Raw genomic sequence first — 21641 nt, 5'->3', positions numbered from 1 at the left:
ACGTGTATGATTCAAGTGACGACGGTTCGCTGAAGCTTAAGTACTTGACAACGGCCAATTCTTTCATATTTCGAGGATGTATAATGTATACGCTCGTCTATTGAACATGCACAAATACGTTTAACTTGTTGTGCTGATGGGATTTCTTATGTTCATTTATTTGCGTCTCGCTCTCGCGAATACTTTTTGAGTTTGCTATTGCTGATGCCAATGTTAACATTTCTCTCGAGAACACGAAAAGTAATTGCTAACGCGCATCTAATGTCACAAAAGTAATGCTTGCTAAATATTTGATATTGAATTGAAATCATTACTAAATCATTAATACGAAATATTGCAAAAAACAATAAATAGTAAAGATAGCTTGAAAATACAATGTAATTTGAAACATATAAGGCTATATAAATATAATGAAAACATCTTGATTCTAAAATTAGTAAAATCTGATAATGGAATAAGAAAAACAACTATTATTTCTACGTTTTAGTTAATAAATATTGCGATAGGTTCAGATTTAGACAAATTAAATTTCAGTCTGTTTGTTCTAATATGAAATTCGTCAGTCGTTTATTTTATTAAATATAATCTTAATATAAGTATTACATATATATATATATATATATATACATCTTAAATGTATTAAAAGTTATTACACAATTTTATGTTTATCAAGTATAAAATATTGCGCATAATATTTTATTCTATGCATTTGAAAAAAACGAATGTAGAATGCAGACTAATTTGCCGAGCTGAGGAAACAGGACCTGATGTTCTTATTTCTAGTTTCCTTCCTGATCTGGCGCCGGGCGCCTAGAATTGACTCATTAGACTTGTGTTTATACGAGATTGGTTTTACTTTAATACTAGTTCGAATTCTTGCACGATCGTATTTATCCACATATTTATTATGTTAGATTGCTATCGTTAGCTTTAATATCGGCATAGTCGACTTTCTCCAATCTTTGCATGTCACGTGAACTTTATCTCGAGCGGAGAATCGCATGCATTAATCTGCCCTCGGATGCAATTTTCATCTGGCTTCGTGTAATAATTTACTTCTACAAAATTTTACAAAGTTATTTTTTATTTTTCTATAATGCATTCTTTTTATTATTATTTGCACTATTATTAGACGTTAATTAAAATAGTAACATACACAATATTTTAAAGTAATTAAATTTTTCAAATATTTGTGTTTTATATCCTGTCGTCTATGCATGTATGCGTGTGTGGGTGTACCTGCGTCGTACGTTCGTGCGTGCATTCGTGCGTGCGTGCGTTCGTAAGTGCGTGCATATGTGGATTAATTTCAAATAATTAAATAGTTTCAGCAATACGTGTATAACGCAAAGTCGTAAAATTTAATAAATAAAAAAACACAAAAGAAATAATTTTAAATATTTATTACACATCTTTGTATTTAATATTGAAGAATCTCTCAATATCTTATAGATAAAATTTAATGAGACAATCAATTAGCATAGTTTATCTCTGGTATTATAATTCCATTTTGTTTTAAAATATATACACATACATTTATATATTAAATTATTTTTGAAAATTTTAATAACATTTTAGTTAATTTTTTTCACTCACGAATATATAATTCATATATTTTAAATTTTTATAATGTATTTAACTTATTATATATTTATTGTGTTTTTATGTATGCATGTGTTATACGTGCATGTATCTATGTGTGTGTAAATGAAATTTATTAACAAGAATTATTAACAAAGATACAGTGTATGGAATCGCTCATAAAATTGTTACAATGAGTCCATTAATTTCATGAAATAGCACGTGGTGATGCATCCAAAGTATTTTCTTTACATAGAGGTAGTCTGTTCACGTCAAATTCGCTTGGATCTGTGCCAAGACATACGTTCCATAAATTTTGTTGATGAATATGAAGGTTAAGAGGTGAATATATTGTATCTTAAAACACATTATTTGAAAAATCATAAATTATAAAAATTTTTTAAACACGAAATATTATTAATTCTTATTGTTAGTGGGTACCAATAGTTTCAATGAATTTAATTTTTATATGTATATATAGAATATATTTTTGAATTAATATAATTATTTTTATTAAATCAAAACATATAGCAAAAACGAGAAAATAAACTTATAATTAGAATTATAATGATAAATGTGAGAAAAGTAGAAATTGACAAAATTTATATTTTAAGAAAGGTCAAAATTTATATTTTTTTTAATATAATTTTTGTGCGTGAGAGATACTAATTATAAAACAAAATAATTATAAAAATAAAATGAACATTTTTTTTATATTTGTCTAAAAATTTGGAAAATTATAAAGAGTATAATAGTTATATCAATTTTAAGAATTTAAAAATATCAATATACACACAGGCAACGAATCATAAAAATATATATTTATAAAAAAATAGTAATAGGAAAATAATATGTAAATTTTATTAATTTCAAAGAATGATTTCCCAACTTTTTAATAAAAATGTCGTACTTGTAGTTCATTAAATTTGCACAGTATTCGCTCCACATAAGAGAACCATTGATCCGATTAAGAACCCCTCGGCTTTGGATCAAAGCTGTGAAAAGATTCGGGCACAACATGAAGCAATTTGTCTATAGAGCTTTATGCTTCTGATGTGTCAAAAAGTATGTCTATATAATTCAGAATAAATATCCATAATATAATATATTGGCATGAATAGGCGTGAACTTTATGCGAAGTCATTTTTCTCTGGCACAACGTGAAATAAAATTCGACAAATCTCTTTAATAGCCGAATAAAGAGCAAACAAACTAGAAAGAAAATAATATGTGAAAAATTGTAGATTGCACAGGATCATTCATGAATTCAAAAAACTTACCCTTTTACCAAATATACATTGATGAATGTCACAAGTTGAGAGCTCTCTCTTGTTAGCTTCAAAGGTCAATGCCCATGTAACGAGCGGTAGTCCATTGGTAACCCCGGTGAACTCACCAATAAAGATTAGTTTCGTTCTTGACGCCGTTAAGACGTCATTTTATTGCCGATATGACCACTCGGGTGTCGAGGTAATTCGATATTCGAAGGGTATCTGTGGGTATTGAAATGAAGTTACGTCGTCGATTCTTTGGTCAACGTCTTTAAATATTTATTGCCATGTTAAAATCTTTCGTGTTTGCTCTTTTTGCAATATTCAAATACATACAAATCGTTAAATATATTGATAATCAGATGTGTATTACACATATATTAAATTTATTGTTTTAGAGATATTAGACGTTAATAAAGACATTTACCTGATTAATAAATGATTTGTATAATCGTTTCTGATGTAATAGAAATGAGTTTTAAAGTTTTTTTCGATTCCATGAAGAGATAAATTATAATCAAGTGTTTTGGTATTAGTTAAAACAGATTTTTTCGCAAACACATACACGCATACTTTCAGAGGAAAAAAAATTATTTCTTATATATATTTTGATATTCTTAGTGTAATTTTAACATTTTGACATTTTAAACCGATAGCATGTAAAAGCAAGAAATATGAAAAGAATCGCGTCGCCTTTTTTATCCTTGCATACTTTATTGAAGCAGCTTTTCACGACATAATTGCGCTTTAGTGGATATCGGATTACCTCTAATAGGATACTTCTACAATGGTCGGGATGCCTGACAAAGACGTAAACTCTACTTTCAATGGCTATTCATTCATTCGCTTTCGTTCACAACTGAAACGTATTTATGAATGCATTTTGCAAACGGATCCCGTTTCTTTGTGCAAATATAACCAGTTAGCACGATACTATATCTGAAGATTAATCAGATGAAGTTTTTGTTTTCGTATATTTTGTATTATTATCTTCTTAATTTTGTTAATTATTGTTAATATTTAATAATAAAAATGAATTATTATCGCATATAGACAAAGATAGAAACTCGACTTTAATAATACAACATAATGCAAATTATGTTTCCAAATTATTACAAATTATTTTATTTTTATAAACTGATTGAATTATATATATAGTTTTTCAAATATACTATTATATATTTTTTTTTTTAATCTAACTAAACTAGTTATTTATTTTTATAACTTTATAATTACTAGCGCTAAATATCTTTAAAAAAGAATAAAAATGTTATAGATATATTTCGTAGAATTCTGTTGAATTAAAAATCTTGATATTATATGTGGGATATAATTATATTTTATATATTTGTTTAACTTGTAATTTTTTAAATTTTTATGAATTAATAAGAATCATTAATGTCTGGCTTTAAAGCAATTATTTATAAATAACGAATAACAACAGTTTAATAATATTGCATATCGAAGTTTAATACAAAAAAATTCGGAAAAAAATTCTGCTGAATTATTCAATTTGATGAATAATATTAGCACTAAAAACTACTTACTTAACTACCATACTTATTTTATATGTGTATTCAATTATTTAAATATTTTTGAGTTGAGCTTTTTTTCTCCTGTCGAAAACCTCCAGAGGCACACAAGTGCAAATCCTTTACATCCCTTTGTCCATGTCTAATTGCATTCACGGTAGATTTGCTTTCACACGTACATGCCGCATACATATGCAACGTTGCTCGACAGCACATATTCACGAGTATACTCATGTTGGTACGCGATGAAAGAGATACACACCGCCTTTAGGCATCGATTGTTGTTCAAAAAACAAAAAAATAAGCAAAGAAACATCAAATCGACTAATTTGAGAATTAATCTTACTGAAAGGAATGATCGTCGTATAATTGATTAGTCGACAAAGTCTTTTCTTTTCCTGCATTAAATAAGCGTATTAGTGACAAGTATCAAGACACTTTGAAAATGGCTTGTTAACATATTATACCAATAATATATGTAATATATATCGCACCATTAAAGCATAAAAGCTCTTACTGGGGGAGGGATTCTCTAAGGAGTTTTTTCCTCTACGAAAATGTCAAAGTAGAATATCACTTTTCGCAATATGCCAGTGTTTGACATTACATATCTTCGTAATTATTAGATCCTAAATTTGAAATTAAAATTATATTAGAAATTTATATAATTATAAAAAATAGAGTATTAGAAAGTTAATATTGATGTTATTACTAGAGAGTTTGCATAAATAATGTATTACATTTTTTATTATATATTTTTATTATATTTGTTATAAGTTTGTACAAGTTTGTGATTCATGGATGCTTATTAAGTAGAGAACATTTGATATATAGAATTTTTGAATTGCATATTTTCTAATGAAAAAAAATTTCCTGTCCAATTGTCAATTAGCACAACTGACAAACTCCTAGAACTGTACTCAAATAGTTATTAAAAACGACTATTATCTTAATTCTTTACTCTTTTAAATTTTCAAATGCAAAAGTTTTTTTTATATATATATGTATGTAGAGATTCGTTATTTATCGAAGAAATTAAAATGAGATTTACTATTCGAAAAAAACATAATATTCTCTTTTCCAAAATTAGTACAATGTAATTTGAGAAAATTCGAAAAAATAAAGAACTTGAATGTTTTCCATCTTTTAATTTTCTTCGCGTATATATTCACATATTTCGTGCGAATATTCGTAATTATTACGATCGTGCATGAGTGATTTATCTGATATATACATAAATCGATCAGAACTTGTTGAAAAATTTCAAACGTACAATTACGTCGAATATATTAACTCTCTTTTACTAGCATACCTATATGACGGCTTTTTATCGGATTTTATTCGTAAGACCAAACGAATACTCGTAAAACATGAGCTTTCTTCCGAGGGAGGAGGCTGCCGACACAGAAAGACTTCCTGACCATAAATCCTGTCTCACTTCGTACGTGTTACAACAATTGGCCACACATTCGTTCGCTCTGATGCACCTTCATGATTTATCGCACAGGAAATCTTCCCACACACTGTCTTATATATATATATATATTACAAATTACTTTTTGTCATGTGTCAAATAGATAATGTTCGATCTTGTTGTTATTATGGAGCTCTTTTAGGATTGACTTTTATTAACTCGTTTCACATTATAATTTATTAAAAGTGTAAAGTTTCTTAATTATAAAATGTCAAAATTATCGTAAATAAATAATAGAAAATCACAATTTACTTTAAAGCAAATTTAAAAAATATATATATTTATTTATTTACAAAACTATATATTTCACGTATAGTTACCGGACAATTAATGAACAATACGATTTTGTTCGTCGTTTCATTGTTCAAAATGTCTGCACGTGCTACTACTATGCGACGCTTATTTCTAATCGTTACTGTAGCCCCGTTTCCAATGACCCGAAAACACTCGTTGCATTATATCAACGCAACGTAGCATGTAATACTAAGAATTTAGTCTGGTCTCATCTACGGATTTATCGCCGACCCATTTTTCCTGAAAGAGGATCGTCGTCTAGTAGTAAGTTTGCTTAATAGTGAAAAGGAAATCGTTTCTGAGATTATTGCTGTTTTTTTACGTTATTTTATATGGGATTATATGCGTAGAACTTGAGTACGTGTGCCTAGAATATGCAGCAGTCTTCATTTAAAATATTTTATTTTATTTGATTAAATCTCTGAATGTGGAATAACACTTCGCTATTTAAATACGTGCAGACTTTAATTTATAAATTTATTTTTTGTCATGTTATTTATTTATGGAATTATTTTTATGTATTTTAACTTATGCTATCTTCAGTCGCGATGATGAATCTTTTTTCAAGTAACATTTTGCACAATTGAAGATTCGTATCTCTGTCACGCTGAAAGCGAAAGCGCATTGCAGCGAAGCGAAACCAATGATTGCAGCGTTCGTACCCCATAGTTGAACTCGCTCTCTACCATTCGAAGCATTTTAACAATTGCATTTATAGGACAGAAATCTCGCACTTTCCCCCAGAATTACTAATTCTTCGACATATTTAATTTACTAATCCAAAGAGAGGGAAGAGAAATCTTAATAATATCGTGAAAATAAACATCCTGCGGAAATAAATTAGTAATTAATACCATTTCTAATCCCACTACATGTATATAGAATTTATAATATTTTCTTAGTTTGACATTGTATTGTGCTGAATACCATGATAGAGCTATCTTTCACTTTATTCCTGATACTTTTGAATAGAATTTTTAAATGTCATAAATGAATATTGTACAAATTAAAATAATAAATGTTTTTATATTGTAAAATTCTATTAATATATCTTATATGTAAAATGTATATAATTTTATTAATATATATTTTTTCTAAAAAGAAAAATCAATAATTTTTTAAAATTGATCCCTTAAATTAAACTTTAAGACGTGATAAACGTAAAATGGATACATTTCTTCGATAAACGAGGTGATTGTCTTGTCAATGCAATGAATCATGATAAATAAATACTCGTAGTTTCTTAATTGTGATGTTCCATTATCTTGGTAAGATATAACAGAACATTACAGGGGACGAACGTAATCCAAGAGTTCTTTGATGTCACAGTTTTGTCATTTACGACGCCCATAATTTGTTCTTAACTAGTGACGATTCACAGCAATGTAGAAGTTTTTTATAAGGTATAAATTTAAATGTATGTAGTAATGTTTCTAGAAATGATTTTCACACTAGTGATAAATGAGTTACATTTTTCAGTACTTTACTAATTATTTAATAATCGTCCGTAAACGTTTTGCAAAAATTAGATAATATTAATTACGAAGTTTTTGTCCAAATATATTTTTAATGATAAATGTTTAAACTGTTACATTTTTATATACATAAAGTTTGAACACATATTTTATGAATAATTTTATATACAAGCAGCTTAAAAAGAAACTGATTATTAGTTAAAAAATAGATTAAAATAAGTTTATAAGAACCTTTATTAATATTTTTACAGCTTGCATTTTGTATATTATACTTTATCTTTTATGCTACATAATAGAACTTTATGCTACGAAGTCAATGTCTATAACTTGACTATTAAACATACTTATCGTCACGTCACTTAGAATTATCGATTATGTAACTCTCTGTATACATACTGTCATTTGCTTCCAACTCTTGTTTACTTTCTTAAGTACTCTCAAAGTAGTCTTAAAGTAACTGTCATTTCGCGTTGCTTTCAAGACTTAAAGAGCTAAATTATAAAAGCGTTGGATACGATAGAAAGCTCTTCAATTTGTAAAGAGCAGAGAATTTCCTTGAAAAAATTACAAAGCTATTTTACTATTGACAGTCTTATTAATAATTATTATTAATAATTTATGAAATTTAATTTACTTCCCGAATTGTTAAATTATGTTAAAGGAATGGTAATTAGATAAATAATTTTAAATAATATGAGAGAAAGAGACATAATATTCAATTATTTATTAATGACAAAGAAATTTCGCGATTCTACTATTGAATAAAGAATTACAAATAAAAATATAATTTTTCATGAATCTTAAAATTAATTACTAACTTATTATATACATATACAATAAGATAATGTGAAATTTGATGCTTTTAAATTTTGATTAAAGAAGAATGCTAGCACAACATGAATATGACTTGCAGTATAGAAGATTGGAAATACACTATCATCTGTTTGTTTTTTTTTTTTTTGAAAGAGAAGATTATATGTTAAGAACATAATAGCATTAACTGATATGGTAACTACTTATGTAGAAGTGTGAAAAAATGTTTTCAAGTGCAAAGTGAAGTTATTATGCGATTGGCAATAAAATTAAAATCCGTTATAAATCGCTTATATTTTTTATAGTTTCTTAGAAGAAAGCTAGCATTACCATGTTCTTCTACAAATCCGAAAAATGAAAGAGAGAATTATTCGCTCCAGTTGAGTAGAAACCATAACTCAAGAACAAATATTATGCTAATGCGGCAGAATTGCAACGCGACGGTAGCTATTGCCATGAAACGGAAACAGAAATCGTATTACGTTGCTGGAAACAGTAACTCATTCTGGTCATCGAAGGAGAACGTGCGTGTTAACTTTCTCCAAAAAGTACAAGATCAAGCAAAAAGTTTGTCGACGAGCAAGATAATAATCGTGCGATTATGCATTCGAAATACTCCGTAATCTTGTGTCTCATCTAATAGAGCAGAAAGCTAGACATGTGCATATCTTTTACATATTAAATTACTTTTGATACAATTTAGCACCGTTTCATACTTATCAATTTACATGAAATATTACATGAACTCACACTGATATTTTTCTATGATTATATGTCTAGAAATTTAATGAAGTTGAAACATGTATAATATTTAAATTTCATTCAAAATATATAAAATATAAAAACATTTAGAAGAAAAGTTAAAATAAAAACACAGATAAAATTTGATGTTATGTATATACATATATTGTAAGTTTTTTTTTATAAATTTAATTTTTTTTTAAACATAGATCAGCTCTCACAAAACACGTAATTTTCAATCAAACAGAAGCTTGTTATTACTTTTATTTTTTAATTGTAGTTGTCTACATCAATTCTTAACGGTTTGTTTTATCATTATAATGTTCGAACTTATAAATTTGATGTTTTATTGTTCAACAAAAAAAGTGTATGCCAATGTACTTTTAATAAACTCATAACAATTATGAACTGTTACATAGAACAAGCATTATATTATTACGCATTGCTAGTTTTTACGCTTAAATATTTCGCGTAAGCAATTATCATCTGTTCACTTAACCATAATATAATAACGTTTTATTATTGTATTATGCAGTACCAGTAACGAGATTGTTTTTTAACATTAGTTTTTCAAAGTATATAATTCACAATTTATACAATTCATATGTAAAATTCGTTTATCATATCATCATAGCGTTCAGTTATTTAGGAAGACTTTCGTATGCATGTGCGTGTGTATGATGATGTCATGCAATCGTGGCTTCCGCTCTCTGATAATAATTATTCGTTTACCATACTCATCTTAGACTATAATAGTCTACGTTTTATTTTCTTCGCAAATAAATTGTTATTTTAATCACATCATCGAGCGAATCAAACAATAATAATTAATTATTGGATTGTTGAGACTTAATAAAAGTTTATTAAGAGTGTAAAATATTTTATATTTAAATATTTTGTATAAATATTTAAATAATAGGTTTTAATAAATTAATACGAATAAATCTAATAGTCATTTTTGCAAAAATTTTGTTTACTTATAAACAAAATGTTTAATAAACAAATTACAATTAGACATATGTACAAGTTCAATAAAATGTTCAATAAAAATATTAAAGACTAAATGTAGACCTAAAAATAAAAATTTACGAAATTACAAGGCCTTGATCAAAAAGGGTCAAACTATCTAAAACAAACTTCTTAAATTACAGATCCAAATTTTATTCTTCATTTAAAATCCTTTTTAATTATTTAGTTATTTTTATTGATTTTTTTGATACATCGTGCTACTTAATTATCTTGCGCAAATTGCTGTGATCTTTTGCGTTAATTTCTCACTTTAAACAGAACTCGTATCCAGACGGATATTAAAGTGGCTACTTTTTGTGTTGTAGGCCTCCATGGATTTGCCACCGGACAAGGCGAAGCTTTTGAAACAGTACGACAACGAGAAGAAATGGGACATTATATGTGATCAAGTAAGCATATATATAATATTAGGATACTATATAAAAGTCCATATAGAAAGAGCAGAGACTAAAATTGATATAATTAATACTATATCTATAGAGGATATAATAAAGATCGGTTTATTGCATACTAATAATATCAAAAGCGATCAAAAACGAATCTTTTATGTTAATATAATGTGTCAAATAGTACAAAAAAATATTAAATATTATTACTCTTAAATATTTTTAAATAATTTTAATTTTGCTCTCCTTTATTTTATTTTTAATAAATCAAGGAAAGTGATTTATATACAAATGATTATTGTAAAAATTATTAATAAAATTTAATCATAGACCATCGTCGATTTCGCGAAAGTAAGCAAGCAATTTAAATCGCGGCGAATTGAGTAACAGATGACATAATCGATTCGGCTAAGAAATTGCATGGGTTTATTATTAATTTATATCTTTCTTTTTCTGTCTTTTTGTTTCAATACTTTCACTAACCTACTCTTTTAAAAAAAAAGTAAATACATATTATGAAATATTTTTCGGGTTAATTTTTAATCTTTATAATGAAATAGATTTAATTATAATTTAGAAATTATTTAAAAAATTATTACAATAAATCTTCATAATTTATGAATTGTCTACAATATTATTTTTATATAGTTGTTTCAAAGAGAACGTAAAATATTAAAAATTAAATATTTCTATTGATCATTATTCCCTCTTTTCTAATATAAGTTTTAGAATCTCATTTTTTAGTTTTAATACATTATAAACAATTAGTAGTATGGTACGCTAAAAGCCAGGATGACTTATGATAGCTTTTTCTCTATTATTGCCAAAATGTTAATTTTTGTTAATATTGAAGTAACAAAATTCTACACATTCTGTTTTAATCGAAGCTTATTTCGATTGCAACGAATAAATCGTGCATACTTTATGATCTCTTTTCCTATTTAATAAAATACATAAAAGATACAAGAATATCTTACGAAAATATATCAATGCCTTCTCAAGGTGGGAATAGTTCATGGGTCATGGATGGTTTGTCTGGATGTATGTTTGAACCGGCCTGTAGGGCCATATGTGTAACACGAGACGGATGTAATGCCAGCCGTGCTTATTATACGATGTACCCGCAAAAAAATACGCAGCATCCCTTCTCGCGACGGCATGTATTCGCAACATTTCCTTCTCTAAATGTAACTGCTAAAGTCACCGCAGACTACACACAAACGAAATTTTCGAAGCTCCGAAAAAACAAATCGTATCCATTAATTAATATGCGACAGAATCGATTTCGCGAATAAATCTTCGAAGAAAATCGAGTTTCTCTTAATATTTAATTAGTTGCAAAAATATGAAAACAAAAGCAAAGTTAATTTGCTATATAAAAAAATCGACAAATTTATTATACTGAAATATTTGAAATATTTACAGGAAAGAGTACAAGCTAAGGATCCACCGTCCCATTATTTGGCAAAGTTACGGACTTACCTGGACCCCAAAGCATCACGAAGCCATCGAGTACGTTGCTTTATTTTTCTTTCAGTTTTTTTTTTTTTTTTATCTTCTTTTCTCCTTGAGTATCGCAATATGTTTTTGGGTCGCGTATATAAGATGAGTCACGTAACTGTTACAAGTCAGTATTTCTTAATTAAAATAAGATATCAAGAAACTGTTTATTGATAATTTTATGATTGCAAGTGATACATTGTTTACGATATTTGAAATGTTTCTAGCTGAAGCAGCTTCTTAGACATTTTGAGTCTAGCTCATCTTTGTTATTTAAACGACATGAAACCATATATATATGTTTCTTTTTACATATTTTAATTGATTCTTTTACATGTTCTTGCAATTATAAAAGTGCCAGTTTTTCGATATTATTCGAGTTCAGAAATATTTATCTGTAACAATTTAGGTGACGAATGACTCTCGTTTAATGTAATAGATTGTTTAAAAAAAAAATATTTTAAAAATATATCCGTATTGTCACTACATTTTTAATGTTTTAATTATATATTTTGTTGTTATGTATGAAATATCAGAAAATGCAGATCAATCATTTTTAGCACGAAACATGCAGTGAATCTAAATAGTTTAATTTATTTTTAACACACGTATTATATCTATTGCATATTAAATTCTAACAAGTGTGATTAGCTGATTTAGAGATTCTGATATTTCACAATATAGTATATGAAAATCAAACAATACGGATAAACGTGCATTTTTGTTTTTATTTTTTTTCGGAGATAGTAATTATATTACATCTTCCCGCTCGCGCCCAAGAGGTTCTCTATCAAACCGATACTAATGATTACACAGTCGTATCGTTTTCTTACATTCTTCCAGAAAAGGAAAATGGTTGGAGAATCTACATCGACCCAAGTATTACGAGATTTGGAAATATCTTTACGCACAAATCACATTGAGTAAGCAAATCTAATAGTCGTTTAGTCATCATAATAATTATTTATCATTCATCTATTATTTCAATTATTTTGCCAAAGTCTTTAAAATGTATCTACTAATCATCTTTCTTAATAGCAACATTCGTTTACTTTTCCTTTAGATAAGTTTTTTAGGCGAATGGTATATTAGATAAATGTGAACTAAATTTTTAAAAGTATTTGTAAACTTTTAATATTGTGCTTGTTAACATTTAAAATGAAAAAGAAGAAGAAAATTGAAATTGTGATACATACTTTCCGTCCACACTTTCTATTTTACGCTATGTAATTATATAATCACGCCAATCACCTAAACCATTAATCATGATAATTGATAGATAATTGTACTAATATGATTAGAGTTCGTTCATTCGTGCTCTCGTCCTTTCGAAAGGCTGTATTCTGAGCTGAATAGTGTTATAGATGGGTAAGAGAGTTCTTGGATGAGGAAAATCAAGGCCTAGATGCCTTGATAGACTACCTCAGCTTCAGGCTACTGATGATGCGGCATGAGCAACGGCTCTTAGAATCTCACACAAGTTCTGAGGAAAAATTACAAACCGGTAAGAAGTCGATTAGAAAACCAAAAAAGAAACGAATCTTGAAACGAAAAGAGCATATCTGAGCCTTAGATAAACATAATAAATTTTAGGCATTTTAATTCACGAAAAACAATAATATATATGAAATTTCTTGTAACAGAATAGTCTATAGAATAGAAACAAACATTTTATACTTACAAACCAACTTCCATATTTATCTAGAAAATAATTACTTCAATTATTTAATAAAAAATATATCTTCGAATAACCGAATAAAATATCTTTGAAAAAAGATTATAATTATATTATATTATATATTTTATAATAATATTGACGCAGCAAGCACCGGTGATACCTCAACATTAAACAACGGATGCTTGAGGCCATCTCTTCACGAGCTTAAAGACAGTCCTGGTGTCAAAAGGAGATCCCGACACGTAGCGCGCTTAAATATGGGTGAAGCAAAGGACGACATTCATGTTTGCATATTATGCATGCGTGCCATTATGAATAATAAGGTTAATATGAAATCTAGTGCACACATATAGATAGATAAAATTTAATTCTGCATTCGATAAAACGAAAGATAACGATTATCATTAGCGTATTGTGCAATAACTTGGAAAATAAATTCTATAAGTTACAAGTGTAAAAAAATTATTATAATTCTATATAATATATTTTTGTATAGTTTTCAAAATAGAAATTATATAACATACATAAATATATTATTTTATATGCATATTTCAATCTGATTGAAGATATTCTTATAATTAATATGATTATAATTATATATAAACATATTATTTTATATGCATATTTCAATCTGACTGAAGATATTCTCGAAGATATTATTATAATTGTCATATTTATTTTGAGAATGAACACATATAATGTTATAATAGATATTTTTAAGCTATTATTATAGAATAAGTTTTTACCCCTAATTTTTATAGTCTTTTCAAGTTCTTCGCAACATATGAATAGTGATCTTTTATTAAAATCATCTATCATACCTTTTATTTAAAAAGTATTAATATATCATCTTTTTATTTACATCTATAAGCATATAGAAGCACATGTGTATGATATATATTTGCATTGGTTTTTTACAGTACGGATTTAACATGGTTATTCAACACAGAGAAGCTATCAATTGTATTGCATTAAGTTTAATCCATAAAAGTCTGAGGTGAGTCATGTATTGTCTATTATCTATTATTGTATCTCATATGTCTTAGAAAGTCAGATAGAAAGCGCTGTAAACGCTCACAAAGCAATATCTACAATTTTTTATATTATACTTAATCGCTTGCTTCACATTCAAACCAATGCAAATTTTTAATAATTATATACAAGATTAAAAAAATAATCTTTTTGCGCATTATCTTTTCTCCCTTTTTATTTTCAATAATCAAATCTGTTGTAATATATCACTATTATATCTAATAAATCTCTTTTTTAGAACGAAAGCTCTAGTACTAGAGCTCCTTGCAGCAATCTGTTTGGTAAAGGGCGGCCATGAAATCATTTTGTCAGCGTTCGATAACTTTAAAGAAGTCTGTTCCGAGAGGAGAAGATTCACGACACTTATGGCGTATTTCACCCAGTACGATAGTTTTCATATAGAATTTATGGTTGCCTGTATGCAATTTGTTAATATTGTCGTGCATTCGGTCGAGGACATGAACTTCAGAGTACATTTGCAATACGAGTTTACAAAACTTGGATTAGATGAATATCTTGAGAAACTTAGACACACAGAGAGCGAAGATTTGCAAGTGAGTAAATTGAATATTTTTGTTATAATTCAACGCTTATCCTTGGATAGTAAATAATCAATAAATATGAATATACATTTTAAATCGTACCTTTATTCGATTAATTTTGATTAATTACGAAAAAACAGAAAAAGCAAAGCGACAAATTTGTTGTGACTCTTTTTTGTTTTTATTTGAAAATAATAACAGTTAATCGAGATACTTCACTTTTGTAGGTTCAAATATCGGCTTATCTGGATAATGTATTTGATGTAGCTGCCTTGATGGAGGACAGCGAAACAAAGACTGCAGCATTAGAGAAAGTAGCGGAATTAGAAGACGAACTTGGTCATGTAAGTGATATAGCTTTATCTATGGTATTATATATGATATGTTGAAAAGGAAAATGAGTCATAAAATATTATTTATAAATTATAATTTATAAGTTTTTTCCAATTTTATATATAATTTTATATTTAAAATGCGGTAGAAATTATAAACTCGATCCACTTTTAATTTAGAAATTTATTATAATGGGTGTAATTACATTAAAGTATATACATATATTAATATTATTAATGTTATTAGTATTATAATATTATATTATTTCATATACTAATAATATTAGTTTACTAATTATCATAATTGTTGTTACAGGCGCACGATCGTATGGCAGAATTAGAAAGAGAATCGTTGGCAAAATTGGCGGAGTTAGAGACCGAATTAGGCGCATTAAAAGTAGAATACGCCGACGCCTTGGAAGCACGTAGATTAGTAGAAGAAGAACTTACGGCTTTGAAGAGACAAAGACAAGATTCCGCCCGAAGGCAAAGCGTTTTGGAAAATAAGATAATCGAGTTGGAAAGTCTTACGGATACGCTTACAAAAGGCTCATCAGGTATTTTATTTTCTAGATCAAAGTACAATCGTACAATCAAACCTCCGTATTTTTAACATTTCCATATATCTTTAATATCTTTTATTTCCTGTACTGTTTAACAATTCCTGTACTGTTTTATATGTATCATCACATGTATGAGATGAAAAAATTATTTTACGACATTTTGCATATGTATGATTTTTTTTTTAAGAATCGAGAGACTGATTAAAATATTACAAATACGGAGGTTTAATTGTATTTGTATAATTAATGCAATAAAACAAGCGTAAACTAAGACCTCTAATGCATTTTTATTAATCTTTCAGTCGCTAGTCTACGAAACGGTATTGCAACGAGTCCTCTAAATGACTCGAATAATATTACACCTGAAATATTTAACTCGACACCGTCACCGATATCGGATCAAGCGCCTCCACCGGCTCCTGCGCCGCCACCTCCGCCTCCGCCGCCGTGTCCACCACCGCCTCCTATGGCACCATTTTCTTCAGGAGATCATAAATTACCGCCACCTGTTCCTATACCTCCGCCACCCGCCGGCATGATGCAAGCGCCCGATGGAGCGATGACTATTAAACGAAAAGTATGTAATTTGTTGGTAACCATTATTTATATTTTTCTCAGATCATTGCTTTAATTTACTATGTATTAATATTTTATTATTTATATTTTATTAATATTTTATTATTAATATTATATTAATAATTTATTATGTAGTTTACTATGTAATTGAATTCCCACATTCAGGTCCAAACAAAGTACAAACTTCCTACGCTTAATTGGATTGCTCTGAAACCTAATCAAGTACGGGGTACTATCTTCAATGAACTGGATGATGATCGTCTGCACAACTACATTGATTTCTCTGACTTTGAAGAGCGATTTAAGATCGGCATGAGTGGACACGTGGCCAACGGTAGCAGCGAAATTGATGGACTTCAAAGCTTCCCCAGTAAACGATTCAAGAAGCCTGAAAATGTATCACTCTTGGAACACACGCGATTGCGAAATATTGGTTAGTAATAAACTTTATTTATGATGTTTGCTGACGTAGAAACAAGTTTATCATTAATTTCCCGTTTGCTTTTCGCTTTAGCCATATCGCGTCGCAAAATGGAAATGCCAGTGGAGAAAGTAATAATGGCGGTAAATGCTCTGGACTTGAAAGTTCTTTCGCTTGAAAATGTGGAATTGTTACAACGTATGGTACCTACAGACCAAGAAGTACGCTTGTCCCTGTTGCTTATTCGATAAAAATATTGTTATTATTTAGAAAAAAAACTCGTTTTATAATACTAACAAATAATATATCTTTTCAGATAAAGGCTTACCGCGAATATATCATAGAAAAGAAAAATGTCAACTTGTTAACAGAAGAAGATAAATTTTTGATGCAACTCGGTAAAGTAGAAAGGATATCTACCAAGTTATCAATTATGAACTACATAGGAAACTTTTTCGACAATTTACACCTTATTACGCCACAAATACATGCTGTGATATCTGCGTCCAGTTCGGTTAAGAGCTCAAAAAAATTAAGAGCAGTATTAGAAATTATTCTTGCCTTTGGTAACTATTTAAACAGTAGCAAACGAGGCCCTGCGTACGGCTTCAAATTACAAAGCTTAGATACATTATTGGATACGAAATCGACTGATAAAAGGATGTGCCTTTTACATTATATTGTTGCCACAATACGAGTCAAGTTCCCAGAACTGATCAATTTTGAATCAGAATTGATGTACATTGACAAGGCTGCAACAGGTATGCTCGTTTTATTTTATATGTTTAATATTAATCTTAAAATTCAATTATTAAAAGAATTATTATTGAAGCTCTATTTTAATATTTTACTACTTAAAAATTTTGATTTATATTTCACATTGTCACTCAATTTATATTTATATCATATTTATATCGTAAAATTGTAATTACAGTTTCGCTTGAAAATATAACAACCGATGTTCACGAGTTGGAAAAAGGCATGGATCTTGTGCGAAAAGAATACGAATTGCGCGGCAAAGAAAAGCACAATACGGTATTGCGCGATTTCTTAAATAATTCTGAGGAAAAATTACGTCGTTTGAAACTTGACGCACGCACTGCCGGTGAAGCTTTCCGAGAATGTGTCGAATTTTTCGGAGAAAGTCCGAGACAAGCTGATGCTAATACCTTTTTCTCACTTCTTGTCAGATTTGCGAGAGCATTTAAGGTGCGCTAGTCATCTTCTATCTATATATCGAAATTTTTAACTCTTATTACATTGAATCAATTCTGTCAAATACACAATAACATGTACTGAATAATAAAACATTGTACGAATTTGTAGGCAGCGGATCAAGAAAATGAACAGCGTCGTAGGTTAGAAGCTGCTGCAGCAGAAGCTTTAAATACTTCAGAGGAAATCATAAAACGTAATAAATTGAATCAAAAGAAACAACAGGTATGTCGCATGTCTTTAATATTTTATTCCTATGTATTTATACAAGTGTAAACTATCGGTGATTATGAAAATGAGATGAATATACTTTATCTTTCTTAAATTCTTCATATATAACATGCTATGCTTAATATATGAATTCAAAAATATTTTATTTTAATGTGTGTATTTCCTGTGTTCTTTGAACACTTTAACTGCCAAATTTACTCATGTATTATTCTTACTTTTAACGTAAAAAATATTTTATAAAACACAGGAGAGTTAGAAAAAATAATTACATGCTCTTTCTCTCATTGTTTATATCATAATTTAATATGAATGCAAAAAACAGAAGTTTTGACATTATATAATTTTTTAGCAAATTGATCATTACTTTACACACATTAAATTTACCGAGACTTTGATATGTACATTTTGTAAATTTCTTTAATTCTGATCTTCACAATAAAGGTAGAATGGATATTTCTTTCTAATATAATATAATCTTTTTGTTTCTTTAAATTAAGAAAGATTTAAAATTATATATATTAATATATATAAAATTTTAAATCTTTATTTGAATATATATATATCTCAAATTATTATTACTGTCATCATTTAACTTTCTCTAGATATTCTATTAGATCTGTGTATATGTATATATCACTATTACATTCTTAAATATTTTTCTTTTATGAATCTGCTTACTAATATTGTTTGCATCATAACTGTAATAAATACACTTTCTATTAGTATATATATATTTTGTATTATTTATATTTTCTGTGTATTCTCTATACTCATATTTTCTGTGTATTTCATATCTTCTGTGCTTCTCTCCTACAACATCAATGCACATTTATTTAAAATTAATACTCATACATCACACATCATATAATCACAATTTATATCTAAGAAAATTGATGAATAATATTTTTATATATAACGGAATATTGCGTAAAAAATAAAAAACCAAAAAAAATATAACTGAATAAATCTATATAAATTATTGCTTGTTTCAAGAAATTAAAATATTATAATTAATTATTAATATATTGTAATTAATATATTAATAATTAATTTATTTCGTATTTGTCAAGAAAAATTTCTAAATTATGCTTACTTTTTTTTATTCGCGATCTTATCAATTTGTTGCATGAATACTTGTTTTTTTTTATATTTTTGTTAAATGAAAACTACAAATTAATAATTATATATATACTTTTTTTTTACAACATTATTATATATATATATATATATATATATATATATATATATATATATTTTGATATATTCGCACTTTTACAAACTTTGGTTTTTTAAAATAATAAATTTAAAATAAGAAGTTATTTATCCTTTTTAATTTAAGTTATATTATTAGATAAATTACATATTGGATAGTTTTTATATAATCTTCAAAATCATTATAATCTTGATTATATTCTTAAAAATCATTATAATCTTGATTAAAAAAAATTTATTATTTATGTAATTATTAAAAATTACATAATATTATAAATATTTCTATGTATGTAAATTCGCGATATAAAAATTGAAATTTTTTTTAACAAATATAGAGAAATAAATACAAAAAACATTTTTTTTCCTGCATGTTGTGAAATAGCATGACATGTGTTACAGGGATCAACAATTACATCGATTCTGATTATTTCACGAGTGGCTTTTTAGCAATTTCAATTCCTTAAGCACTATACATTTCATGAATATCTGTTTTCTTATTTGTTACATATTTATTTGGATTTAAAGTCACCGAAATTTTGCTGTAACTCGAACAAGAGTCTGTTACACCGCCATCTTAATGAACTGGAGCTCAGAACATAACAAATGTATAAACAATTCACAACATGTAAGTTCGTCTTTACTCACTTTCTCTCCTGTTGACATATGATTTTTAATATCTATACACAAACATCGCATTATATACAACATGTAAACTTTTCATTGAAAGTCGTGAAAAGTGTTTTTCTTCTTATTTTATATACAATAGAATCTCGATATTCTGAAATCATTGAGACGAAACTATTATTCTGCTATTCTGGCATCCTTCACTCAGTCTATTCTAATGACATATGTGTAGAATGAAAATGTTATTGCACTGCCTTCCACTTTTTTTCATTCTATGCATGATCATGTTATATATATGATAAATGACCAGTCGGAGAGCAATTCAAGAGGAGAATTCCAGTTTATGAAAGGACAATTGATCTCCAGAATAGCAGAGTCCTATTGTAGAGGCTTATAAAGTCTTTTATATCTCTATATACGTTCTTTTTAATATATTGAGGACATCTTGTGGACTAAACAATTGAGAAATAATTAAATTAAAAAAAGATTTTATATTAAATTTAATTTATTGAAATTAAAATTAAAAAATAAAAAAGCAATTGGAGAGAATCATCCAAGTAAACATTTTTAATATAATCATATACATATTTATCGTGAATAATATGTGGATGATTATTATCCAATTGTAATCAATGGAGTTAAATTTCTTTGAAATTAAATTAAAGCAGTTATTTTTCTTATAATATTTATGGTTTAGAAAAGGAGGGATAATTTTTTTACTGAAATATTTGTCTAAAATTAAGTGAAGATATCAAAGTCGCCTCTTCATTTTTTTTAAATTTAATTATACCATCTTGGCATCTTCATTTAAACAAAAAATATTTCGATAAAATTATATTTTCTTGAAATTTCAAAAAGTAAAATATCAGCTTTATTTATTGAACAAAACTATTGACACCATTGATTATAATTGACACTCTGTATATGTATATGTTATGTTCTACATAAACTCATTTTTACATCACATCTATACTAACAACAATGCATCAAAATATGCATTCGCATGTTTTAGCTCGCATTGATGTTGCTTGAGAGAATTTTCCCATTATCACTTATCTTTTGCTATCACTGTATAAAACTTCATATATCATATAACATAAATGATCTACATAAGTATAA

At 27.6% G+C, this 21641-nt stretch overlaps 1 protein-coding gene across 4 annotated transcripts in view; it reads left to right on the top strand.

Annotated features, from left to right (window-relative positions):
- Positions 1-21641, top strand: part of Frl (formin-like protein) — a 48707-nt gene that overhangs the window by 25537 nt on the left and 1529 nt on the right. For 2 of the 4 annotated variants that reach the window (XM_072899844.1, XM_072899843.1), the window contains exons 3-17: positions 10516-10599; positions 12022-12108; positions 12913-13019; positions 13461-13600; positions 13919-14097; positions 14695-14771; positions 15045-15360; positions 15576-15692; positions 15997-16237; positions 16546-16820; positions 16985-17252; positions 17334-17461; positions 17557-18001; positions 18175-18449; positions 18567-18680. In XM_072899844.1, the coding sequence (XP_072755945.1) occupies positions 10516-10599; positions 12022-12108; positions 12913-13019; positions 13461-13600; positions 13919-14097; positions 14695-14771; positions 15045-15360; positions 15576-15692; positions 15997-16237; positions 16546-16820; positions 16985-17252; positions 17334-17461; positions 17557-18001; positions 18175-18449; positions 18567-18680 (2853 nt within the window). Of the gene's footprint in view, positions 1-10515; positions 10600-12021; positions 12109-12912; positions 13020-13460; positions 13601-13918; positions 14098-14694; positions 14772-15044; positions 15361-15575; positions 15693-15996; positions 16238-16545; positions 16821-16984; positions 17253-17333; positions 17462-17556; positions 18002-18174; positions 18450-18566; positions 18681-20423; positions 20524-21641 lie in introns of all 4 variants that reach the window. The other 2 variants (XM_072899846.1, XM_072899845.1) reach the window with 2 other exon arrangements.

The sequence above is a fragment of the Anoplolepis gracilipes genome, chromosome 9, assembly GCF_047496725.1.
Source record: "Anoplolepis gracilipes chromosome 9, ASM4749672v1, whole genome shotgun sequence".
NCBI lineage: Eukaryota > Metazoa > Arthropoda > Insecta > Hymenoptera > Formicidae > Anoplolepis > Anoplolepis gracilipes.
This window is presented reverse-complemented; position numbering and strand designations above follow the sequence as displayed.